Source organism: Saccopteryx bilineata, chromosome 11 (assembly GCF_036850765.1).
Source record: "Saccopteryx bilineata isolate mSacBil1 chromosome 11, mSacBil1_pri_phased_curated, whole genome shotgun sequence".
In the NCBI taxonomy this organism is placed as follows: domain Eukaryota; kingdom Metazoa; phylum Chordata; class Mammalia; order Chiroptera; family Emballonuridae; genus Saccopteryx; species Saccopteryx bilineata.
This window is the reverse complement of record NC_089500.1, coordinates 21,244,256-21,264,504: the sequence shown is the minus strand read 5'-3', so window position 1 is coordinate 21,264,504 and position 20,249 is coordinate 21,244,256. Positions and strand designations below refer to the sequence as shown.

The 20,249-nt window shown below is 54.1% G+C and overlaps 1 protein-coding gene and 1 non-coding gene across 6 annotated transcripts in view; both read left to right on the top strand.

The window, feature by feature from the left end:
- The window catches only part of CTIF (cap binding complex dependent translation initiation factor), a 272,016-nt gene that overhangs the window by 129,036 nt on the left and 122,731 nt on the right, over positions 1-20,249 (top strand). For all 5 annotated transcript variants that reach the window (XM_066246447.1, XM_066246446.1, XM_066246445.1 and 2 more), the window contains one exon: positions 12,042-12,118. In XM_066246447.1, coding sequence (XP_066102544.1) covers positions 12,042-12,118 — 77 coding nt within the window. The remainder of the gene's footprint in view (positions 1-12,041; positions 12,119-20,249) is intronic.
- Positions 16,220-16,295, top strand: TRNAS-GGA (transfer RNA serine (anticodon GGA)). Its single transcript has one exon. It is a non-coding gene; the product is annotated as a tRNA-Ser (tRNA).

Below are 20,249 nucleotides of genomic sequence, written 5' to 3'. Positions count from 1 at the left end.
ATCTGGGGCAGAGAACAGGGACTGAATTCTACTCTGGAATCATTGATTGTAACTGAGGAGGGGCCACTGAGGGGGAAGTCCCTGCTGGTGCCTGACTCCGGGGCACAGTTTGGGCCAAACCACTTTAAAACTGCCTTGTGCAGAGCAAGCCTTGTTTTGGATTCCTAAGGAGACCATGCCTGGCTTCTCGGACCCTGCCACCCATCCATCCATCTTCCTTGGCTGGGTGGAACTCTGGGTCTCACCTACCCTGGCCCCTGTCATTTGTGTGACCCCTCCAGACCACGTCCCTCCCCTGGTATGCACTGAACTGCATTGACCTGCGTGAGAGTTGCAGCCATAAGCACTTGGCCCTCGTGGTTTCATGTTGAGGGCTGGTGAACCCATTGAGCCTTCTGGCTTTTTGCAACATAGGAGATATTGCCTGGTCGAGGGCCACAGGCCATTGGGCCCCCGGTTCACCTGTAAATGCTGTTGGTTCACAGTGGACAGAATGCAGATGGCCCGACTTGGGTCCATCCTAGTGTTGTCAGTCAGCTTAGATTTTCACCCAACAAGCAATTGAGGAGGACCACGTACTGGGGCGCCGTGAGACCTACAGACGTGTAGGAAACACGGCCCGGGTGCTCCTGAGAGTTTGGAGTGTGGCTGGGGAGGCAACCTTGTAAGCATCTACCCGGTCTCCTGGGACACGGAATGGAGTGCTAAGAAGAGTTTGTCCAAAGTGCTTTGTGACCAGACGAATTAATTCTGATGGGCATTTGGGTCAGTTGTGCAGATGTTTATGCCACTGGCAAGGCCTGGACAGGATTTCATGGGTGAGCTGAAGTGGCGAGAGCTCCACGCAGAGGGACAAGCCTGGCGCGAGGACTGTGCGTGCACACGCGGCTGCGCCTCCCGCGTCCCGGCTGCTGCCCGTGTGTGTGGTGAGCAGCACCGCGTGCATTCAGCAGAGGCTGCAGCAGTCTTCACAGTGTGCCTCCTGGAGTCTTCCGCTGGGGTCTTCTCCTCTCATTCTGCTCCTGTCACCTTAAGAGCCCCTGGTTGCTCCGAGGGTAGTCTCAGGCATTCCTTCCTCCAGCTGGTCCTTGCACCTCGGCTGTCCCCCGATGTGACTACCGTTGGTCTGGACTAGTAAACTCGTTGGTCTGTCTGTTCTCCCCATTGGCCTCTGCACTTTGGGACACAGGCAGCATCTCATTTTCCCATATCTGTGACACATAGTGTGGTCGCAGAATGCAGTGGTCATCCTCTAAGTGTTTCGAGAATCACTACTCCTTTTCCAGAGTCCACTGTTGCCTCTGTTCCCAAGATGGCCTTCAAATCTCCCCAAGTACATACAACTATTCACAAACTTGCCTCCTTCCAAAGACTGTCACTTGCCCTCAGAGGCCAGAGCACCAGTAATGCTTTGTCTTCCCATGAGCCTGCTTAATGGACTTTGTGAGGGTTTGGGTTCTATCTCTGTCATGAACTCACCACTCAGGGGCCAGAATGCAGGCCATGTACATCCAGTCTTGCCCGGGCTTTCTCTCGAGGCTGCAGAACGCTAGTGGCGCGTGTTCTGTGGCCATCTGTACCTCTCGTGTTTCTTGTGTGTCTTCCTGCTTCTGGTCTGCAGCAGCTCAGAGGTGCTGCTGCTTCGGGTTGGCAGTGCTCCCAGGACCCTCAGTAAGTGTTCCTCGTCGGGGGAGTGGAGAGCATTTGTCCGCCCCAACTCCCTTCTCATAGTCATTCCTCCAGCACCCCACCTACACACAAACAGATGCACACACACTCTTCACCCAGCTGCCCTGGTTGCAGAATAAACAACTGATCATGGTAGTTGAAAAAGCAGCACTTTAGCAGTCATTGCCTTCACATTTTATACCATATAATATAGAAACAACTTTCTAACCATTTTCTGTTGGTTCATAGTCCCTATCCTTTGCATTCATATTCTCACCTATTTTTTTCTATTCATTCAGAAATTATCAAGTAAATGTCGTTTGTATTTGATTTTGCCCAGTGGATTCTTCCTGATGTGGCTGCCAATGGGAGGGGGTCGGGAGGGTCATGTTTGCTTTGTGTGACTTCATGGATACAATACGATCAACCACCCAAAGGTGTATCATGCTGAATTTCCTTAAGACTTTTTTGGTTGCAAATGACAGAATCACACCTTGAAATATTTTGAAGATAAAAAGGGAAATGTAATGGTCCATGAAATCCAAGGAAGGCTTAGATACTCATGAGGAAGGTGGTAGGAGGGACACTTTGATCCTCATTTTCCGCAAGGAGGAGGAGAGGGCTGAAGGAGGTAACTGCCCAGTGGTCTCCATGTTTGGCCGCAGGGGCGGGACTGAGTTTACCTATAGGGTGTGTGCAGTTTATCAGCCAAGACTCCCGGCTGTTACAGTGAGAACCCTAACTTGACCGAGGAAAGGCTAGGTGGGTTTATGGGCTTAGCGCAAATGAGCAAAGCTCGCATGTGCCAGAGATGCCCATGAACCAGCCTCTGTCCCGGCAGACACAGACCCTCTGGGTGTCAGGTAAACGGGCTCTCATCGCTGCCACAGGCAAAATAGCCATGTGCAACTCAGGGCGGTCACAGAGCCCACTAAAACCTGTTCAGAGAGCCTAAGTCAGGGGTCCCCAAACTTTTTACACAGGGGACCAGTTCACTGTCCCTTAGACTGTTGGAGGGCCGGACTATAAAAAAAAAAGCTATGAACAAATCCCTATGCACACTGCACATATCTTATTTTAAAGTAAAAAAACAAAATGGGAACAAATACAGTATTTAAAATAAAGAACAAGTAAATTTAAATCAACAAACTGACCAGTATTTCAATGGGAACCATGGGCCTGCTTTTGGCTAATGAGATGGTCAATGTCCAGTTCCATATTTGTCACTGCTAGCTGTAACAAGTGATATGACACACTTCCGGAGCCGTGACTTGTGTGTCCCGCGTCACCGGAAGTAGTACTGTACATGAGCACGCCGCCACATATACAGCACTCCAGGAACACAGGATCCTCATCCTGTGCTCCTCTCGCTGACCACCAATGGAAGAGGTGCCCCTTCCGGAAGTGCGGTGGGGCCGGATAAATGGCCTCAGGGGGCCACAGTTTGGGGACCCCTGGCCTAAGGTAAGCTCCTCTTCTAGAAAAATTTCCAGTGTGTATGGAGCCCACTCCCAGTATGGTATCTAGATCAGAGCTTTTCAGAGTGGGCGGAGCTCAGGTTCATGGTCCAGGGTGTGAGTGGGTGGCGGCCAGAGACAGTGCATGTGTGGGGATGGCTCCAGCGCCGAGGTAGCGACGTTCCTGTACTGGAACTCCAGCTGAGTCATTGTTTTTAACAGGGCTCTGCTGATTAACGAGAAATGAAAGTTAGAAAACTGCATTTAAACATGGCGAGCCGGCCCACCCCTCCACCTCTCTGAAACAGGACGGCTTCTCTGAATAGTTGACAGCCTCAAGGTTCCAGGAATTCTAGAAACATTATCTGTTTATTTCAGCTTGGGGGTGGCCCACACATACTGCCCACGTGGAGTGAGGCCTTGGTAGGGTAACTTCTTAGAAGCTGTGAGAAAACATGGCCCCAGCAGGTGGAAGGCTCCAGTACTGAGACACGCTTATTGTCAGAGGAGTTGAACTTGGTATTTTTATGGCCCGTTAAGCTGCCAACTGCCTGGTTCCTTTGTACCATTTGTCCTGGGGAAACGGGGAGTCTGGGAAGTCCCAGCTGGCTTTGTCCAAGGGTCCTGGCTTTGTCCTGCCTTCTCGGGTTCTAGTTCTTCTTCTGAGCCAGACGATTCATGGGGCCCTACACCCTGGGTCATCTGGAATTTTCTGGAAAGAAGGAAGCTGTTTTTATGTATTCAAATAGCATCCTTGAGAGTGACAGGAGCCTGCTGGGGACAGTATGGAAGCTCATGAAGAAGAGGAGAAGGACTGGTTTCTAAGAGGCCAGGACAGAGGCGCTGCCCAGCCATGACCTGGGCAGGCAGGTGCGTCACTGGAGAGAGCAGGACTTACCTGGTCAGGAGACCGGAAAGGACACCTCACTGTTTGAGACTTCCTGCCGCTGCCCCACCTGGGCCAGCAGCCTCAGCCTTCCTTTCAGCTGGGCATTCCCCAACTGTACCACGTCCTGCTCAGGGCTGTGGGGCTGGTGCAGGTGCCCAGCTCCCGAAGCCGGGAGGTCCTTCACACAACGCGGGGAAGCTTTCTAGCCTCTGTTCGTGTTCTCTCCCTTTGCAGAGAGCTGGTGCGTCAGACCTGTGACAACAGACCTGTGCAGTAGTTAGGCCTGGGGGATTTCTGTTGGGTCCAGGTTCAGCCTTAGTGGTCAGAGGTCAAAGATCACAGGAATATCAGGACTATCTCTCGGTGGGGGAAGTGGGTATGGCGTTCCGTGAAGCTGCAGGCCATGGTATTGAGCTCTGTGGGGCACATCTAAACCTCGTCCAGCCAGACTGAAAGAGAATCGAGTACGGCAGCCATTGGGGGCCCATCCTGCCAACCTGTGAGTGAAGGGCGGAGTGACCTTGGTGGCCATGAGTACCACCTTCTAGCGAGAGAGGAACAGAGACCTGCACAGCAAGTGCTCTGCAGGGCAGACATGGGGAGGGCATTGGAACCTGTACCCAGTGATTCCAGTTGTCCATCCTCAGGCCTGCTGGGAGGCGGTGTGGTCAGAAATGGGGCTGTCCAGCTGAGGCTCCAGCATTGATCGGGCTTACTCTCAGCCACTTCTCCTTGCTTCCTGGGGGCCCAGAGTGCATGGGTGGGTGCCATGGGGTAAGAGGCAGGGCAGGCGAGACCTGTCTGATGCCTCCACATCTCTGTGCTAGTGCTGTTGACCAAGTGACCTCACAGTTGGGGGCAGGAGCCTCAGAGGCACAGACACGGGCTGCTGCCAGCAGGTTGGGTGATCTTAAGCAACTTCTTTGACCTTACTAAAACCTCTTCTCCTAGAAAAACGGGTTGATAATACAACACAACGGAATTGCCCACTGAGCCTACAACAAATCTAACCAGATTTGCAAAGGATACACTATCAGAGTAATAACTCGTTTTGAAACACAGATGATTTTTTTTTCTTTTTTTGTATTTCTCTGAAGTTGGAAATGGGGAGGCAGTCAGACAGACTCCCGCATGCGCCCGACCGGGATCCACCCGGCACGCCCACCAGGGGGCAATGCTCTGCCCATCTTGGGGCGTCGCTCTGCCGCAATCAGAGCCATTCCAGCGCCTGAGGCAGAGGCCACAGAGCCATCCTCAGCGCCTGGGCCATCGCTGCTCCAATGGAGCCTTGGCTGTGGGAGGGGAAGAGAGAGACAGGGAGGAAGGAGAGGGAGGAGGGGTGGAGAAGCAGATGGGCGCTTCTCCTGTGTGCCCTCGCCGGGAATCAAACCTGGGACTCCTGCACGCCCGGCCGACGCTCTACCACTGAGCCAACCAGCCAGGGCTGAAACACAGATGATTTTGTCCACTCTCCCATGTGTAATGGCTTCTGGGGGCTGCCATACGGTATCCCAGGTGGGTGATTTAAACAACAGAGATGCACCATCTTAGTGCTGGACTCTGGAAGTCTAAGATCAAGGTCTTGGCCGGGTCACGGCTCCTCTGAAGATGCCAGAGGAGCTGGCATCTAGCAGCTTCCAGTAGCTTTTTGGCTTATGACAACATAATCCAAATTTTCACATGATGCTCTTTTTTATAAGGACACCAGTTAATTGAATTTTGATTCTACCGGGATCCAGTCTGACCTCATCTTCACTTGATCACATCTGCAAAGACCCTATTTCCAAATAAGGTCATGTTCACAGGTACACAGGATTAGGACTTTTGGGGCACACGATTCTGCCCACCACAGGTGGTGAAGAGGTCTATACAGACACTGTGGTCAGGAGGACTGGCCCTGCCCATCAGAGGGCCCAGTGCCTCTGTCTCCACACACTCTGCCATGACGCTGGCATCGTTGGCCAGCCAGTGGAGGTTGTAGCATGCCTTCTTCTCATCTCATGAGCCCTTGTTGAACCCTTAATAGTCAGCTAGGGTCCCACCCTCTCAGCAAAGCTTCTCTGACCCTCCCCCCAAGCAGAGATCCCCCCTTCTTCCTCAGGATTGCTAGGTGCGTCTGTCCAGCTTCTGTGTTGCACACAGCACACATCAGCCTACTAATTGGTGTCCCCTGAACTAGGGTTGCGACTGTGTTTATGCCTTCTGGGATTCTTCGTCTGCTGTACCTGGCACTCAGTAGGACTGGTTGGGTGAGGAAGAACTGTCCAGATGGGTGTATGGATTGATGGACAGATGTCAAGTAACAGAGAGATCTTCCTTGCCAACCTCCACCCCACTCCTGGCTTGTTCTGCTTCGTAGCATTTTTCATCATTTATCATATTATCTAGTCCTTTGTCTCTCTGCTTTCACTAGAATGGATGCTCTGTGAGAATAAGCATTTTGCCTGTTTTTTACTGGTGTGTCTATAGTTTCTGAAACAATATTTATAGGACGGGTGGGTGGATGAATGGAAGGGTGGGTGGATGCACTGGCGGAGGGGAGGCAGTCTGTGGCCCAGTGGAGGTGAGTCTCTTATCACAGAGTCGGCTGGTCTCAGAGCCAGCAGGCACACATGCTGTCCTGGCTCAGTCCTTACTCAGCTCTCCCTCCCTCTCCCCTCACCCCCAGACCCCAGAGTTGTTTGTTTATAGCTGTCATCTCAGGGTGAGGCCCTTGCACACCGAGACTGGGGCCAGCAACTCTGCACTGGAACAGGCGGGCTTTCCATAAAATGTTTCTGCAACCTGAGCAAGAACGTGCTGCTCCGCAGTGCTGCGTCTTCCACGACCTCCTGGAGAGTGTGTGTGTGTGTGTGCGCGCGCGCGCGTACATGCTTTGCCAGGGCTGCACACAGCAGGGGTATTATCTTCCCTCTCTCCCTAGAGGGACTTGGTTTATATAATCTACTTGTCTCCCAGGCCCGTTTAGTTAGTGAAAGTGGTCAGAGGTTAGACAGAGGGAAACTGCAGCCACGTCTCAGAGCTCAAGGGAGAAGGGTTCTCATGTCGAGAAGCAGAGGAGGACCAGCAGGGCCTGGGTGGTGCAGGGCGGTCCCACAGAGGCGCCCGACTCCCGCTGATGGGATAGCAAACCAGCCGGCAAACCAGAGGCTGGCATTGTTTATGACGGGGTTGAGGGGTGGGGTTCCTACCTGGACTGGCATGACCTGGGCTGACATCCACGTACCGTTCTTTCAAGCACGGGGGGAGTGGAAGGATCTGTTGAGGAAAGGATCAGAGCACCAGATGAATGGGGTGAAGCATGCTTCTGCAGAAGGAAGGTCCGTGGGAAGGCCCTGGCTGTAAAGGAGTAGCTTTGGTCCCCAGCAGCAGCGAGAATGGAGTAACATTAGGTGAGGGAGCTGGCTGCCACCATATCATGTGAGGTCTCACAAACCTGAGTGTTTGCCTCCACTGACTATTTCTCTTCAAAAAAAAGGAAGGGAGGGAGGGGCGGAGGGAGGAAGGAAGGATTAGAGCAAAGGTCACTTATACTTTTAAAAGATAATTCTGAAGCCCTGGCCGGTTGGCTCAGCGGTAGAGCGTCGGCCTAGCGTGCGGAGGACCCGGGTTCGATTCCCGGCCAGGGCACACAGGAGAAGCGCACATTTGCTTCTCCACCCCTCTGCCGCGCCTTCTTCTCTGTCTCTCTCTTCCCCTCCCACAGCCGGGGCTCCATTGGAGCAAGGATGGCCCGGGCGCTGGGGATGGCTCTGTGGCCTCTGCCCCAGGCGCTAGAGTGGCTCTGGTCGCAACATGGCGACGCCCAGGATGGGCAGAGCATCGCCCCCTGGTGGGCAGAGCGTCATCCCATAGTGGGCGTGCCGGGTGGATCCCGGTCAGGCGCATGCGGGAGTCTGTCTGACTGTCTCTCCCTGTTTCCAGCTTCAGAAAAATGCAAAAAAAAAAAAAAAAAAAAAAAAAAAAAAAAAATTAAAAGATAATTCTGGCAAGCCTGATCAATTTCTGCTCCTCCGTGGAAGGGGTATGTCCTGTCTAAGAAGCAGGGAGGGAACTCTGGTTGAGAGTTGGACACCAGCTCCCCTGGCCAGGCCTGGAGATATCAACTCATTTTCCTTCCCAGATTTCTTGTCACTCCTGTCATTGGGCGTTCCTTGCCTAGAACATGCCGCCCGTCCCCACTCTACCTTGTGGACAGTGCTTCAGGGCAGCTGCTTTCTAGACAGTGATTGAGAGAGAGCACCACACTTCAAGGTCACTGGATCCTCCTTCGTGCCTCCCCTTCTGCCTCTCCTCCCCCTCTTCCACTTCTTCCTTCCCCTTCTGCCTCCCCTCCCCCTCCTCCACTTCTTCCTTCCCCTTCCCTCCCCCCTCCCCCACTCTTTCCCCGTTCCCCCCTTCCCTCCCCTCCCCCTCCTCCACTTCTTCCTTCCCCTTCCCTCCCCCCTCCCCCACTCTTTCCCCCGTTCCCCCCCTTTCCTCCCCTCTCCCCTCCCCCTCCCTCAGAAGGACAGCATAAACAGGACTCGGTCCTTCCCCAGCTCACCGTGTGGGCCACCAGGCTCTCTGATAACTCCCTCTGCCTTCCCGACCTGGGCTTCCCACACCCCCTCCTGCGGGCCCCTCTGCTGGACTCTCTGCTAACACTGGGAGTCCCCTGAGGACAGGGACCAATGGCCTTGCTTGTCCCACCACGCTCTGTCCTGAGCAGAGTGTCAGGATCATGGGAGAGGTGAGGAGGAGGAGGATGGCCATGACACTAGAGATGCTTCCTACGTTCTTTAGATGTCTACCAACTCCTTTAACCCTCACAAGGAAGATGATGCTGTTATTCTTCCATTTTACAGGTGTGAAAACTGAGGCATGTAGAAGTTAGGTCATTTACTCAAAGTCACACAACCATCAAGAGGAAGAGCCAGACTGAATGTCACAGCTCAGCTGCAGAGCCATTATTTTAACCATGACAGTATTTTATACATGCACGTGCCTATAGGTTTATTAGGGATTGGATAGATACACACATGGTTCTCAGCCAGGGCTGTATGAGGAGCCCTGAGCAGCCCTGCATGCCCGCTGGGCCACACTGGGTCCTGGCAGAGAGTTAGGACTCTGTGTTGAGGTTGGGCCCCAGGGAAGCTACCACCTGCTTTGGCCATTGTGGGCAGAGAAGAGGCCAGAATGCAGGTCAGAGCCCTGCACTCAGAGGCCCAGACAAGGGCAGCTGGCACCTCCTGGGCTCCTGGACGGCCAAGAGCTGTGGACAGCTTCCTCTGCCTGGGCTCAGAGCTAAGATCCCAGTCCAGGCCACCAGCTCGAGAGGGAGCTCGGCTTCCTTCCATTGTCTCCGCCGGCACACCCAGCGTGTTCCCGCAGTGACCTGAAGCGGGAGGGAGAGAGGGAGGGAAGAGGCCAGCGGAGGTACGCGGCGTTGGGGCGGGAGAGGGGAAATGAGAGGGGAAGACGGTGTTTTTCCTTGTTTGTGTTTTGTATTAAAGAAAGCAAATAATATCCTTTGAGAAAACCATTAAACAAAGCACATCCTAAAGCCACAGAGGCCCATTGTGGCTGCCTGGAGCCCGGAATTCATTCATCCCCTTTTGGGCTGCATTGTTGGAAGCAAGAGAGGGTGGAAGGGAGAGACTATTATTAAAATGTATTTTGAAATGTGTCATTCCCTCCCTGGACTCAATGGGAGTCTAGGCCGAGTGTCTATGACATCAGGGTCCCTGCGTCCTCCTGAGCCTGTTTGCCCTCTCACAGCCCCGTGGAAAGCTCCCCAAGACTGGCCAGTCTCGGCACAGCCAGAGCTGCCATTGTCCACTTCCTGCACCTTGGTCAGGGACTAAACTCTGGCCAGCAGGGCCCCCAACTGTGGAGCCCAAATGCAGAGGGCTGCCCGTGCCCCACCATTGAGAGTCTGGGCCACCAGCCTCACAGAACTGCCTGTCTCTAATCCATTGTGTGAGCTCTCTGGATTTCGGTCTGTCACCTGTAGAGTAAGGATTGGGCCACATGAATTTTCACTGACCACTGTCCAGAACAGTGGGTTCTGAAACTCCCTCTCTCACCCTGGGCACATCCAAGGTCCCATGGACTCTGAGTCAGCCTGTACCCAGGTGTCCCAGACACAAGCCACACTGCCCCCACCTGTCCGACCCCCAGGCCTCGATACCACCCCCACCCCCTGTCCCCAGGCTATCCGTAGTACATTGACAATGCTCTCCTCATGTGCCATCAGAAGACACTTTTCTGCTGCAGGGAGGGAGGTGATAAGAACAGGGCTGGTTATCAGCCCAGCTTCTGCAAATAATTCTGCCTGAGGTCTGGCATTTGTGGGATCAACCCAGCATTATAAACAGAGGGTCTCTCATCAATCGTGGAGTAAACAGATAAATGTTATTGACGTGATGACAATACATAGAAGACCATCCTTAGGATTTCCCCCAGTTTAAAATTTTGAAAGGCATATAGCTATATGCATGTTTCCCTAACTGTTCTCAGGGAGTTTAAGGAATGAGGATCTTGGGTAAAATTGCACAGAATTAGGATGAAGAAACCTAGGCTCTAGTACATTCCCTCTGCATGAGGCTTAGCGTTTGCTAGGGGGCTGCACCTTCTTGATCCTCAGCAGTTCAGAGAAGAAGATACTAATGTACCTGCTGTGTCAGGGAGCTTGATCTTGGAGAAGTAACCTGTCAGTCATACAGCCAGGGAATCCAAGGTGTGGTCCCAGCTCTGGTGCAAACACTGTAAGACCTCAGACGGCCCGTGCACCTCTCTGGGCCTGGGCGTTCTCACCTGAGACCTCAGACAGCCCGTGCACCTCTCTGGGCCTGGGCGTCCTCACCTGAGACCTCAGACGGCCCGTGCACCTCTCTGGGGCTGAGCATTCTCACCTGAGACCTCAGACGGCCCGTGCACCTCTCTGGGCCTGAGCGTCCTCACCTGAGACCTCAGACGGCCCGTGCACCTCTCTGGGCCTGGCATTCTCACCTGAGACCTCAGACGGCCCGTGCACCTCTCTGGGCCTGAGCGTCCTCACCTGAGACCTCAGACGGCCCGTGCACCTCTCTGGGGCTGGGCGTCCTCACCTGAGACCTCAGGCGGCCCGTGCACCTCTCTGGGGCTGGGCGTCCTCACCTGAGACCTCAGGCGGCCCGTGCACCTCTCTGGGGCTGGGCGTCCTCACCTGAGACCTCAGGCGGCCCGTGCACCTCTCTGGGGCTGGGCGTCCTCACCTGAGACCTCAGACGGCCCGTGCACCTCTCTGGGGCTGAGCATTCTCACCTGAGTCCTCAGACGGCCCGTGCACCTCTCTGGGGCTGGGCGTCCTCACCTGAGACCTCAGGCGGCCCGTGCACCTCTCTGGGGCTGGGCGTCCTCACCTGAGACCTCAGACGGCCCGTGCACCTCTCTGGGCCTGGGCATCCTCACCTGAGACCTCAGACGGCCCGTGCACCTCTCTGGGCCTGAGCATTCTCACCTGAGACCTCAGACGGCCCGTGCACCTCTCTGGGCCCCTGAGACCTCAGACGGCCCGTGCACCTCTCTGGGCCTGGGCGTTCTCACCTGAGACCTCAGACGGCCTGTTCACCTCTCTGGGCCTGGGCGTTCTCACCTGAGACCTCAGACGGCCCGTGCACCTCTCTGGGCTTGGGCGTCCTCACCTGAGACCTCAGACGGCCCGTGCACCTCTCTGGGCCTGAGCATTCTCACCTGAGACCTCAGACGGCCCGGGCACCTCTCGGCCTGGGCGTTCTCACCTGTAATTTGAGTGACTGGCTGGAGATGAGGCATCCTGAGGTCCCCTTTGTGTCCCTGCGCTTTTGCTCCTGTAATTCCAGCACCATCGCCTGGTGGGAAATGTATTCACTCAAGTGTTTTCCGTTTTTCCGTCTGGCCTTGGTGGTCAGGGCCAAGTCTTTCCAAACGCTCCATTTCTTTTTGTCGTAGATGTCGTTATGGTGAGTTTGGTTCTCGCGATCTTTCAGACGTTGCTAATGATGCCTCTCCTCCCTCACACCCAGGGCTACCACTCGCTGCCCCACGAGGCGGAGATTGCGCACACGAAGAAGTTGTTTCGGAGGAGAAGAAATGACCGAAGGTAGGAGAGCCCGCGTCTCGAGCCTTGGGTGTTCTTTTCCTCTGTTGGCCAGCTGTGGCTCCATCGTTCCAGGCCTGTGTTTTGCGTTTTGCGGACACCAGCTGATACCTATGAGGTCGGCACGTGGGGTTGGTAACCGATTGGGTAGCAGCAGCTACACTTAACTTGGCTGAGCCCTGGAATGGGTACCTTCAGGAGTCCAGGGCACGTGTTGCAGTTCGGGGGGAGAAATGCTCCTTCCACTGACCTCACAGCGACGACAGCAGCAGCGGTCCGAGAGGTGAGGACCCGTCCCAGCCGATGCGCATTTTGAGATACGGCCCCCGGGAGGCTCCGGAGATAACAGTTTCAAGGGTATCTGACTTTCCTCCCCCCCAGTCCCTAGGAGCCGTCCCTGGCACATGCTCAGCTGCTCTGTGACGTGTTACACACAGCTCAGCACCTGCACGGGCTACTGCTCTCAAATGCGTGGAGAGCATTAAACTAGAGCAGGAACCAGTATCTCCCTGGAGTTCGGAGCCCTGGGTGACCGCAAGGGGCCAGAAGAGGCGCCACGAGGCTGCCCTGGGTCGGAGCAGGTGGTGGAGGCTGAGCATCCCGGGCAGGCCTTTGTTTCTGCCAGGGCTTTCTGACGTGGGAAGGTCTTCGGGGTTTACTTCAAATGGGAAACCCCAGGTGCAGAACAGTGTTTGCAGGATGTGGCCATTTGTGCAAAGGAGGTGTTATCGTATATTTTTTTTGCTTGAATGTGCATAAGTGATTTCTGAATGGAAATATAAAAAAGGGAGGGAGGGAGGAAGGAGGCCTGCCTGAGGAATTAAAATGAGGTGTTCCTCTAGAGCAGGGATCTCAAACTCGTTGCCATGCGGCCCGCCCACCAATTTTGTGCGGCCCGCAGACTAATCAAACTTCGTGGATTAATCTGCGGGCCAGTCTGCGGGCCGCACAAAATTGGTGGGCGGGCCGCGAGTTTGAGACCTCTGCTCTAGAGGGAGTTTCTTCTTAGATAAAGGTGATGGCTTGCGGTTTTACCTTTAATGAGCAGAGAATGTACTCGGAGAGCCAAGAAATGACATCCTTGCTCAGAAAACTAGACATGCCTGTCTTCCTCCAGCAACTGGAAGTCAGAGCTGTGGCTGACCGAGGCCCTGGGTCCTCCCTCCACACTCGTGCCCTGAACGAGGAGTGTGGGGTGGTGGCCCCAGCTTGGGGTGGCCGGAGGACCGGGCACGGGCCTCGTCATCAGCTGGTGGGTTTAGTGAGTCTGACGCCGAGAACAGCCCGTGCCGGGGAGCTGGGTGGAGGGCAGTCCCAGCTCAGAAACCAGAGCTCCTGGGCACTTGTATGCAGCGGCATGAGGAGAGGACACCGAGCCAGGGGAGTTGGAGCGAGCCCTGTCCATGGTTGTCGCTCCCCTGTTGCTGCGCCACCTCCCAGAGGCTAATTCCTGGTTTCTGGGTTCCTGGCCAACGGGAGGTGTGGGAAGCACCCGCCCGGGGTTCCCAGGGGCCTGGGGAGGTGTTAGGGACTGCAGAGGCCTGGGGTCCCTCCTCCTCTGCCCCAAGGTTCTGAATGAACGGTCACCCTCTGACCTGCTTGCCCAGGCTCAGCATCCAGGTCCCCACCTCCACTTGCAGGCCAGGTCGCCGAGCTCAGCAGGAGTCCCCTGGACGGTGGCAGGCCTCCGGAAAGCAGCAGCGTGACCCAGGAATGTAGGAAGAGGAGCGTGACATGCAGGCACTGGGAAGCTGCCCTTCCGCTGGGCCACTCTCATGTTAACAAACGCCGGGTTAGGTCAGCACACCTCGCAGAGGATGTGGACCCGGGACAGAGTCCAAAGCCAGGCAATAAAGATGATTAAAGGGATGGAAAGTATGTCCTGTGTGGAGACGCTAATGGACGGGGCCAGGGACAAGGAGGCTGCAGGGGAGGGATGTTCAGGCCAGTACGCTCCTGAGAGATTTATACGGAGGGCTGAGGAGCAGCTGCCCCCACGCTCCCGAGGCCCCAGACCAGAGGAAGTCAGCTGAAATAGAAGGAAAGCGTGCTCAGCCGGACCAAAGACAGGCTCAAGGAACAGACGTCTTGGCTGTCAGAGGTCAGACTGCAATGCAGGGCGGCAGGCGCACATCGAGCGAGCTGTGTGTGCGGGTCGCATGCCACCTCCATTCACAGTCCAGACGAGATGCGGTGCAGTCTGTCACCCAGCCACCCTGGAGTCGCCCCAGACACGGCGCTTTTAGAAGAGCAAGCAGCCAGACAGCTTAACCCTTTGAGCAGTACGAACGTTCGTGTACGTCCTCGTGCCCCCTGACCATCCAGAGTATGATCGTACGTGTGTAAGGCAACATTAAAAAAAGGCAAATATATATTCTTCCTGTTTCCATACATTGGAAACAAACAAACATGATTTTAAGTTAATAAAACTGGAACTGGAACTAATTTCACTTTTTGAAAAAAAGCTCACTCCCAGGGGGTCAGCGAGCATGAAAATAACTCACTACTCAAAGGGTTAAGGACCTCCTTACCTGGAAGCAGGAAGCCAATACCAGAGGCCTCCTGAGTTCCTCTCTGTGGAGCCTGTGGTTCTGACATTTGAGGGGCAGCTACAGATATTACCAGGTGGACCCTAACCTTCCCAGCTGATGATGGGTAATAGTAGCCTTGCTAAGCCCCAAACCTTTGTATTTGAGCTTGATAGCTAACGCTCCTGTATAACATGTAAACTTTCCTAGTATTTGTGGCATAAACCATCCCGAGAGGCTTGCATAGGGATCAGGGGTCGTCAAACTTTTTATAAAAACCGCCCACTTTTGTAGTGCTGGTCAACCTGGTCCCTACCGCCCACTAGTGGGTGGTTCAGCTTTCATGGTGGGCGGTAGCAGAGCAACCAAACGGTGCCGTGATTGGCCCACCGTGAAAGCTGGAATGCCCACTAGTGGGCGGTAGGGACCAGGTTGAGGAGCACTGCAAAAGTGGGCAGTCTTTATAAAAAGTTTGAAGACCCCTGCGAGGTGACCAGAATCATGTTTGGTGACCAAAGAGCACAGCCAGCATCTGTGTCATCATGCCTCTGACCTCTCCCTCTGTTCATGGGGAGAGCAAGGACTGTTTCCCCCACTTAACAGATAGAATAACTGAGGCCAGGGATGTTAGCTCAGAAGTGGCAGAGCTAAACTTGCTTGCCTCTGTTGACTCCAAATCTCTTTCCCTTTCAACTCTACAACCTCAAGTGGACGTTTGACCCAGAAAAGACCAAGAGCAGGCAGCTGGTAGGTGCATAGTTGGAGTGTGACTGCAATGTCACATGAAGAGAAATGACTTGCTCTATCCCCGTGGTGTCTCTGTGGCTCTCCTTGGAAAGCCTGCAGGGGACTGTGGCCTTCCGTCTTCCTGGAAAGTAACTGGATCTGTGTGTGAGAGCTGCCGACTCCCTGCAGGAGGGCAGGTCCCCGAGCCTGAGCGCCTGTCACCCCCACAGCCCCGAGTGAGAACTTGCCAACTGGGCTCTAGAGCCCTCGTCTTCCCACAAGTCTGCACTGTCCCAATTCAGGGTCACCTCTTGAGGGGTTTGGGGCCGCCCTTATTGCTTTTCTAATTGTTGAAGTCTGAGGCCCATGCTGTGGAATTAGACACTGGGTGTGAACCCCGCCTTCTCCGTTCACTAACTGATCTGGGCAGGTTACTTCCAATCTTGAAAACTCCGTTTCCTCTTCTGTAAAATGGGTCTGGTAATTGGGAGGCTTAAATGAGCCAGTCCTTGTAAGGTCCCTGGGATCGGTCTTAGCAGCAACTCACTGCTCGCGTCAGAGGGCGTTCCAGGCCCTCGTGTAAGGTGAGTGGGTGGAGACGTGGGCAGCGCGGGCTGGCTGTCTCACAGTCCCCACGAGTGCAGGGTGTGCTGTGAGCCCAGAGACTCTGCCTTGCTCCCCTCTAGGGCACGCAGGGTCAATTGTTCCTTCTCCTGGATCAGCTTTTAAAGCGCTGCCTCCACTGTTGGGGCTAGCAGGGAAGGGGAGCCCTCTCAGAGCAGCCCCTGCAGACTGTTCCCACATTCCATGGGCTGCTTCGAGGGGCTCTGTGATTAAAATTCAGTCGCGGGCCCTGGCCGGTTGGCTCAGTGGTAGAGCATCAGCCTGGAGTGCAGAAGTCCCGGGTTCGATTCCCGGCCAGGGCACACAGGAGAGGCGCCCATCTGCTTCTCCACCCCTCCCCCTCTCCTTCCTCTCTGTCTCTTTCTTCCCCTCCTGCAGCCGAGGCTCCATTGGAGCAAAGATGGCCCGGGCGCTGGGGATGGCTCCTTGGCCTCTGCCCCAGGCGCTAAAGTGGCTCTGGTCTCAACAGAGCGACGCCCCGGAGGGGCAGAGCATCGCCCCCTGGTGGGCAGAGCGTCGCCCCCTGGTGGGCGTGCCGGGTGGATCCCGGTCCGGCGCATGCAGAAGTCTGTCTGACTGTCTCTCACCGTTTCCAGCTTCAGAAAAAAAAAAAAAATTCAGTCGCAGATGTCTTTTCCTCGTCTGTCAGGAAAAGGTTAAGCTCATAAAGAGTGCAAAGGTTTTCTCCTTAGAAACATTCCTAAAACTTGGGACTACTGGTAACTACTTGTTTATTTTGGGAAACTGGTCAAAGATGTTTGCTGATTTCAGACCAAGTGATGCATTTCATAATGTGAATGTACCAAGTGAGTATTTCATGCATTCCTCAAAAGAGCAGCGTGCCTCCGGGGGCTCTGTCCCCATCCATGGTGGAGACCTGCTTCCTGGAAGGGGGCCACTAGGGTTTGTCTCCTGCCTCAAGCTGCCCGCCCTCAGGATGCAGGGCAGAGGAGGCCTGAGTCCTGGCCATCCTGCCCAGCCCGCCTGTGCTGACCGTGGGTGAGGTCTCACCTCCGGTGTGGGGATTTTCTCTACTCCTGCCCCGCCTCCGCTCCATTTGAAGAGAGGACAAATGGAGGTGGTGAATGGATGTCTGTCAGAGTCTGTGTTCCCTGGGGAGCGGACTCTGGGTGGAGGTGAGCAGGCAGGACACTGACTAAGGAGAGCCTTGGGATCAATAGAGTCCGCGGCAGGAGAAGGGCGCAGGGTTGGGCAGAGGAAGGAGTTGAGCTGCAATGTGGTCTGGGTGGGAAATTCTGACCCAAAGGCAGTTCTGACGTTGGGGTGACACTTCAGAGTGAAGGGGCAGGTCTTTAGATTCCCATGTCTGCTGGTCATCGCATGGGGATTTCCCAGGGGTGGGGTGTAACCTTGGGCTAGGAGCTCTCTTAGCCAGGCAGTTTTCCTAGAGGCAGGGTACCCAGAGAACTCCAGAGAAGTGCCACCCAATCCCGGGGCCCCAGTGGTGCTGTAGGGCCACATGCCAGATGCTTTGGGGTGAGCAGATCTTCCAACAGCTATGATTAACCATGACTGTAGCTTGGTGTCTTTTTAATTGTAGAACCAAATAAGAAGCTCATCACTCCTTCCCTTCCTCTGCCAACTTGTGCCCAAACCATCCTTGGGTGCCAGACTCTTTCTCTAGGGACAAAATTAGAGTCAGCCATCAGATTTGATGTCCTAGCTCTTTGTGACATCCTCTAGGTCACTGATAACAAACAGGGTCTCTAACCTCTACAAAAATATCATTTCAGAGTTGTTATTAACCCTTGGTAAGCCCACCTCTTGACAAACCTGACCGTTTTACCCCCTGCTGTGCTGGTCCTCACTGGTTACAGGAGATCCCTCCTTCCATTCTGGAAGCCACTTTACCCCTCTTCCTGTCTACACCTGGGCTTATAGGCACGGAGGACCCTGAGGGGTGCCCATTGCCTCCCTAAACCCCACCTCTAAGCCACAGTTGCTTTCTGGAGCTTGGTGTTCTCTTTAGCACCTCAGACACTTCTCTGGTCAGGAGTCCTTCATCCTATAAAGATGACTAAGTCCCAGCTCTTGCCCACCAGGAACTGCACAGGTATTAACCTAGTTCAGAGCCCTAAATCTCCACTGGCTTTTCGCACAGGAGCTATACAGGTAGCCCTTTTGCAAGTACTGTCAATCTTCATTCATGGATTCCATATTTGCAAAGTTGCCTCCTCTCTACAATTTATTTGTGGCCGTAAATCTTCTCACAGTGCCTTCATGGTCATCCATGGACTTGCACAGAATGGTGAAATATTTGAGCCACCCGACACCCACATTCCCAGCTGAGGTTGAACAAGGAGATGCTATACCCTCTGGTTTCAGGTCTCATACTGGACACGCGTCCTCTCCGCGATCTATGTAGTGCTGGATTTTTCACATTCATGTGCATCTTGTTGGTGAATTTGCTGTTTTAAATGACACCCAAGTGTTGGGCTGCAGTGTTGTCTAGTGTTTTTAAGCACCAGAAGGCTGAGATTGCCTTACAGAGAAAATGCATGTGTTAGATAAGCTAAGCTTCATTCCAGCAAGCTTTGCAGCAGCTGTTGGCCATGAGTTCAGTGTTGCTACAATGAATCAACAATGTATATTAAATAAGGTGTCTTTACATAGAAACACACACAAAGCAGGTTATGTATTGATCAGTTGGAGAGAACGCCTTGAGCCAGAGGCTCACAGGAACCTAACCCTGTATTTCCCCTGGGAGCCATGGTTCAGTTACCGCTAGTTCGATGAGTTCGGGACGTTGTGGTACATGCCTCCTGTGAATAACCAGGACTGACTGTATGTGCATGCTCTTTGAAACTGGGAGAAAGATGCTGAGGGTAAAGGAGCATGTTGTGAGTGATGGGATTTCAGGCCTGAGTAATTGATCTTGTTTGTGTGGTGGTAGCAGAGCTTGGGGGGTAAGGAACAGGAAGCAGGAGACCCTTCCTCTGCCTGTTGTCACCTGGCTTCACGGAAGGGACTGCCGCTTCGTTTACCCCATCCTGGGATGGCGACGTCCCTGAAGCCCTCCAGAGCGCTCAGCCCTGCAGGGGCCATCATTGTCATCCTGTCATCAGGAGCCCAGGGGACAGTGAGACAGATCCACGCTCCCATGGCCCACGGTTTGCCTTTATCCCAGCAAGGAAATTGCCCTCATTAAGTCCCTGCTAAAGATAGATAAGAAAATGGGACAGGCAAACCCCCACCTGGCAGGCAGCCCTGTCAGATTCTAAGCAAAATGAGTCAGATAGGAATTATTTTTAGTCTCCTTCTCCTCCTCCCCCACGCCCACCCCACGCGGGCTCTCTTGGAAAGAAGAACAGCTCATTTCTTGAAGCCAGATGTCCAGGTCCGTGTCTGATTGATGTGTAGGCCCTGCTCCACCTAGGACAATGGTTAGGCCTAGGTCTGGCCTTTGTGCAATGGCCAGATCGCCCTTTGGACAAGGCCCACCTTGCCCATTACTCCTGATCAGAACAGATGCCAAGAGGGCCCCACCAAGGCTAGCCCCTGACTCACCTGTGAGCCCTTTCCTGCCCCTCTTTCTTGGTACATGCTGCATGCTCAGGACCCACCCTCACTCAGCATCACACTTTCTGGGAAAACAAACTAGGTCCTGGGGTTCCTTTCCCAGGGAAGGACCAGCATGCCCTTTGCCCAGGACCCACATCCATGTGAGGGTTATTTTGTTCATTTTGACGTGGTCTCTGGGTGCCAGGCCTGCCTACCCTGCAGCGGGCATCTCTTACTCTGTGCCCGCTGCTGGGAAGTGGAGCTTTATCCTCTGAGTTCACTCTCTTGCCCCTTTTCCCAGCTATTAGAATTCATTCAGACCCCATAAACCAGGGGTCGGGAACCTATGGCTCGCGAGCCAGATGTGGCTCTTTTGATGGCTGCATCTGGCTCGCAGACAAATCTTTAATAAAATAAATAATAACGTTAAAAATATAAAACATTCTCATGTATTACAATCCATTCATTTCCTACTGCTCATGTTCCTGGTGCGGGTGCCTGGAGCCAATCACAGCTGTCCTCCGGGACAACACCAAATTTTTATTGGATAATGCATAACATACACGGGTCGTTGTATGGCTCTCATGGAATTATATTTTAAAATATGTGGCGTTCATGGCTCTCTCAGCCAAAAAGGTTCCCGACCCCTGCCATAAACCCTAGATGGCAATGGTGCAGGACCTGGGGCAGGAAAGTAGACTGAGGAAGAGGCAGGGGGCGTGTGCCTGGTACCA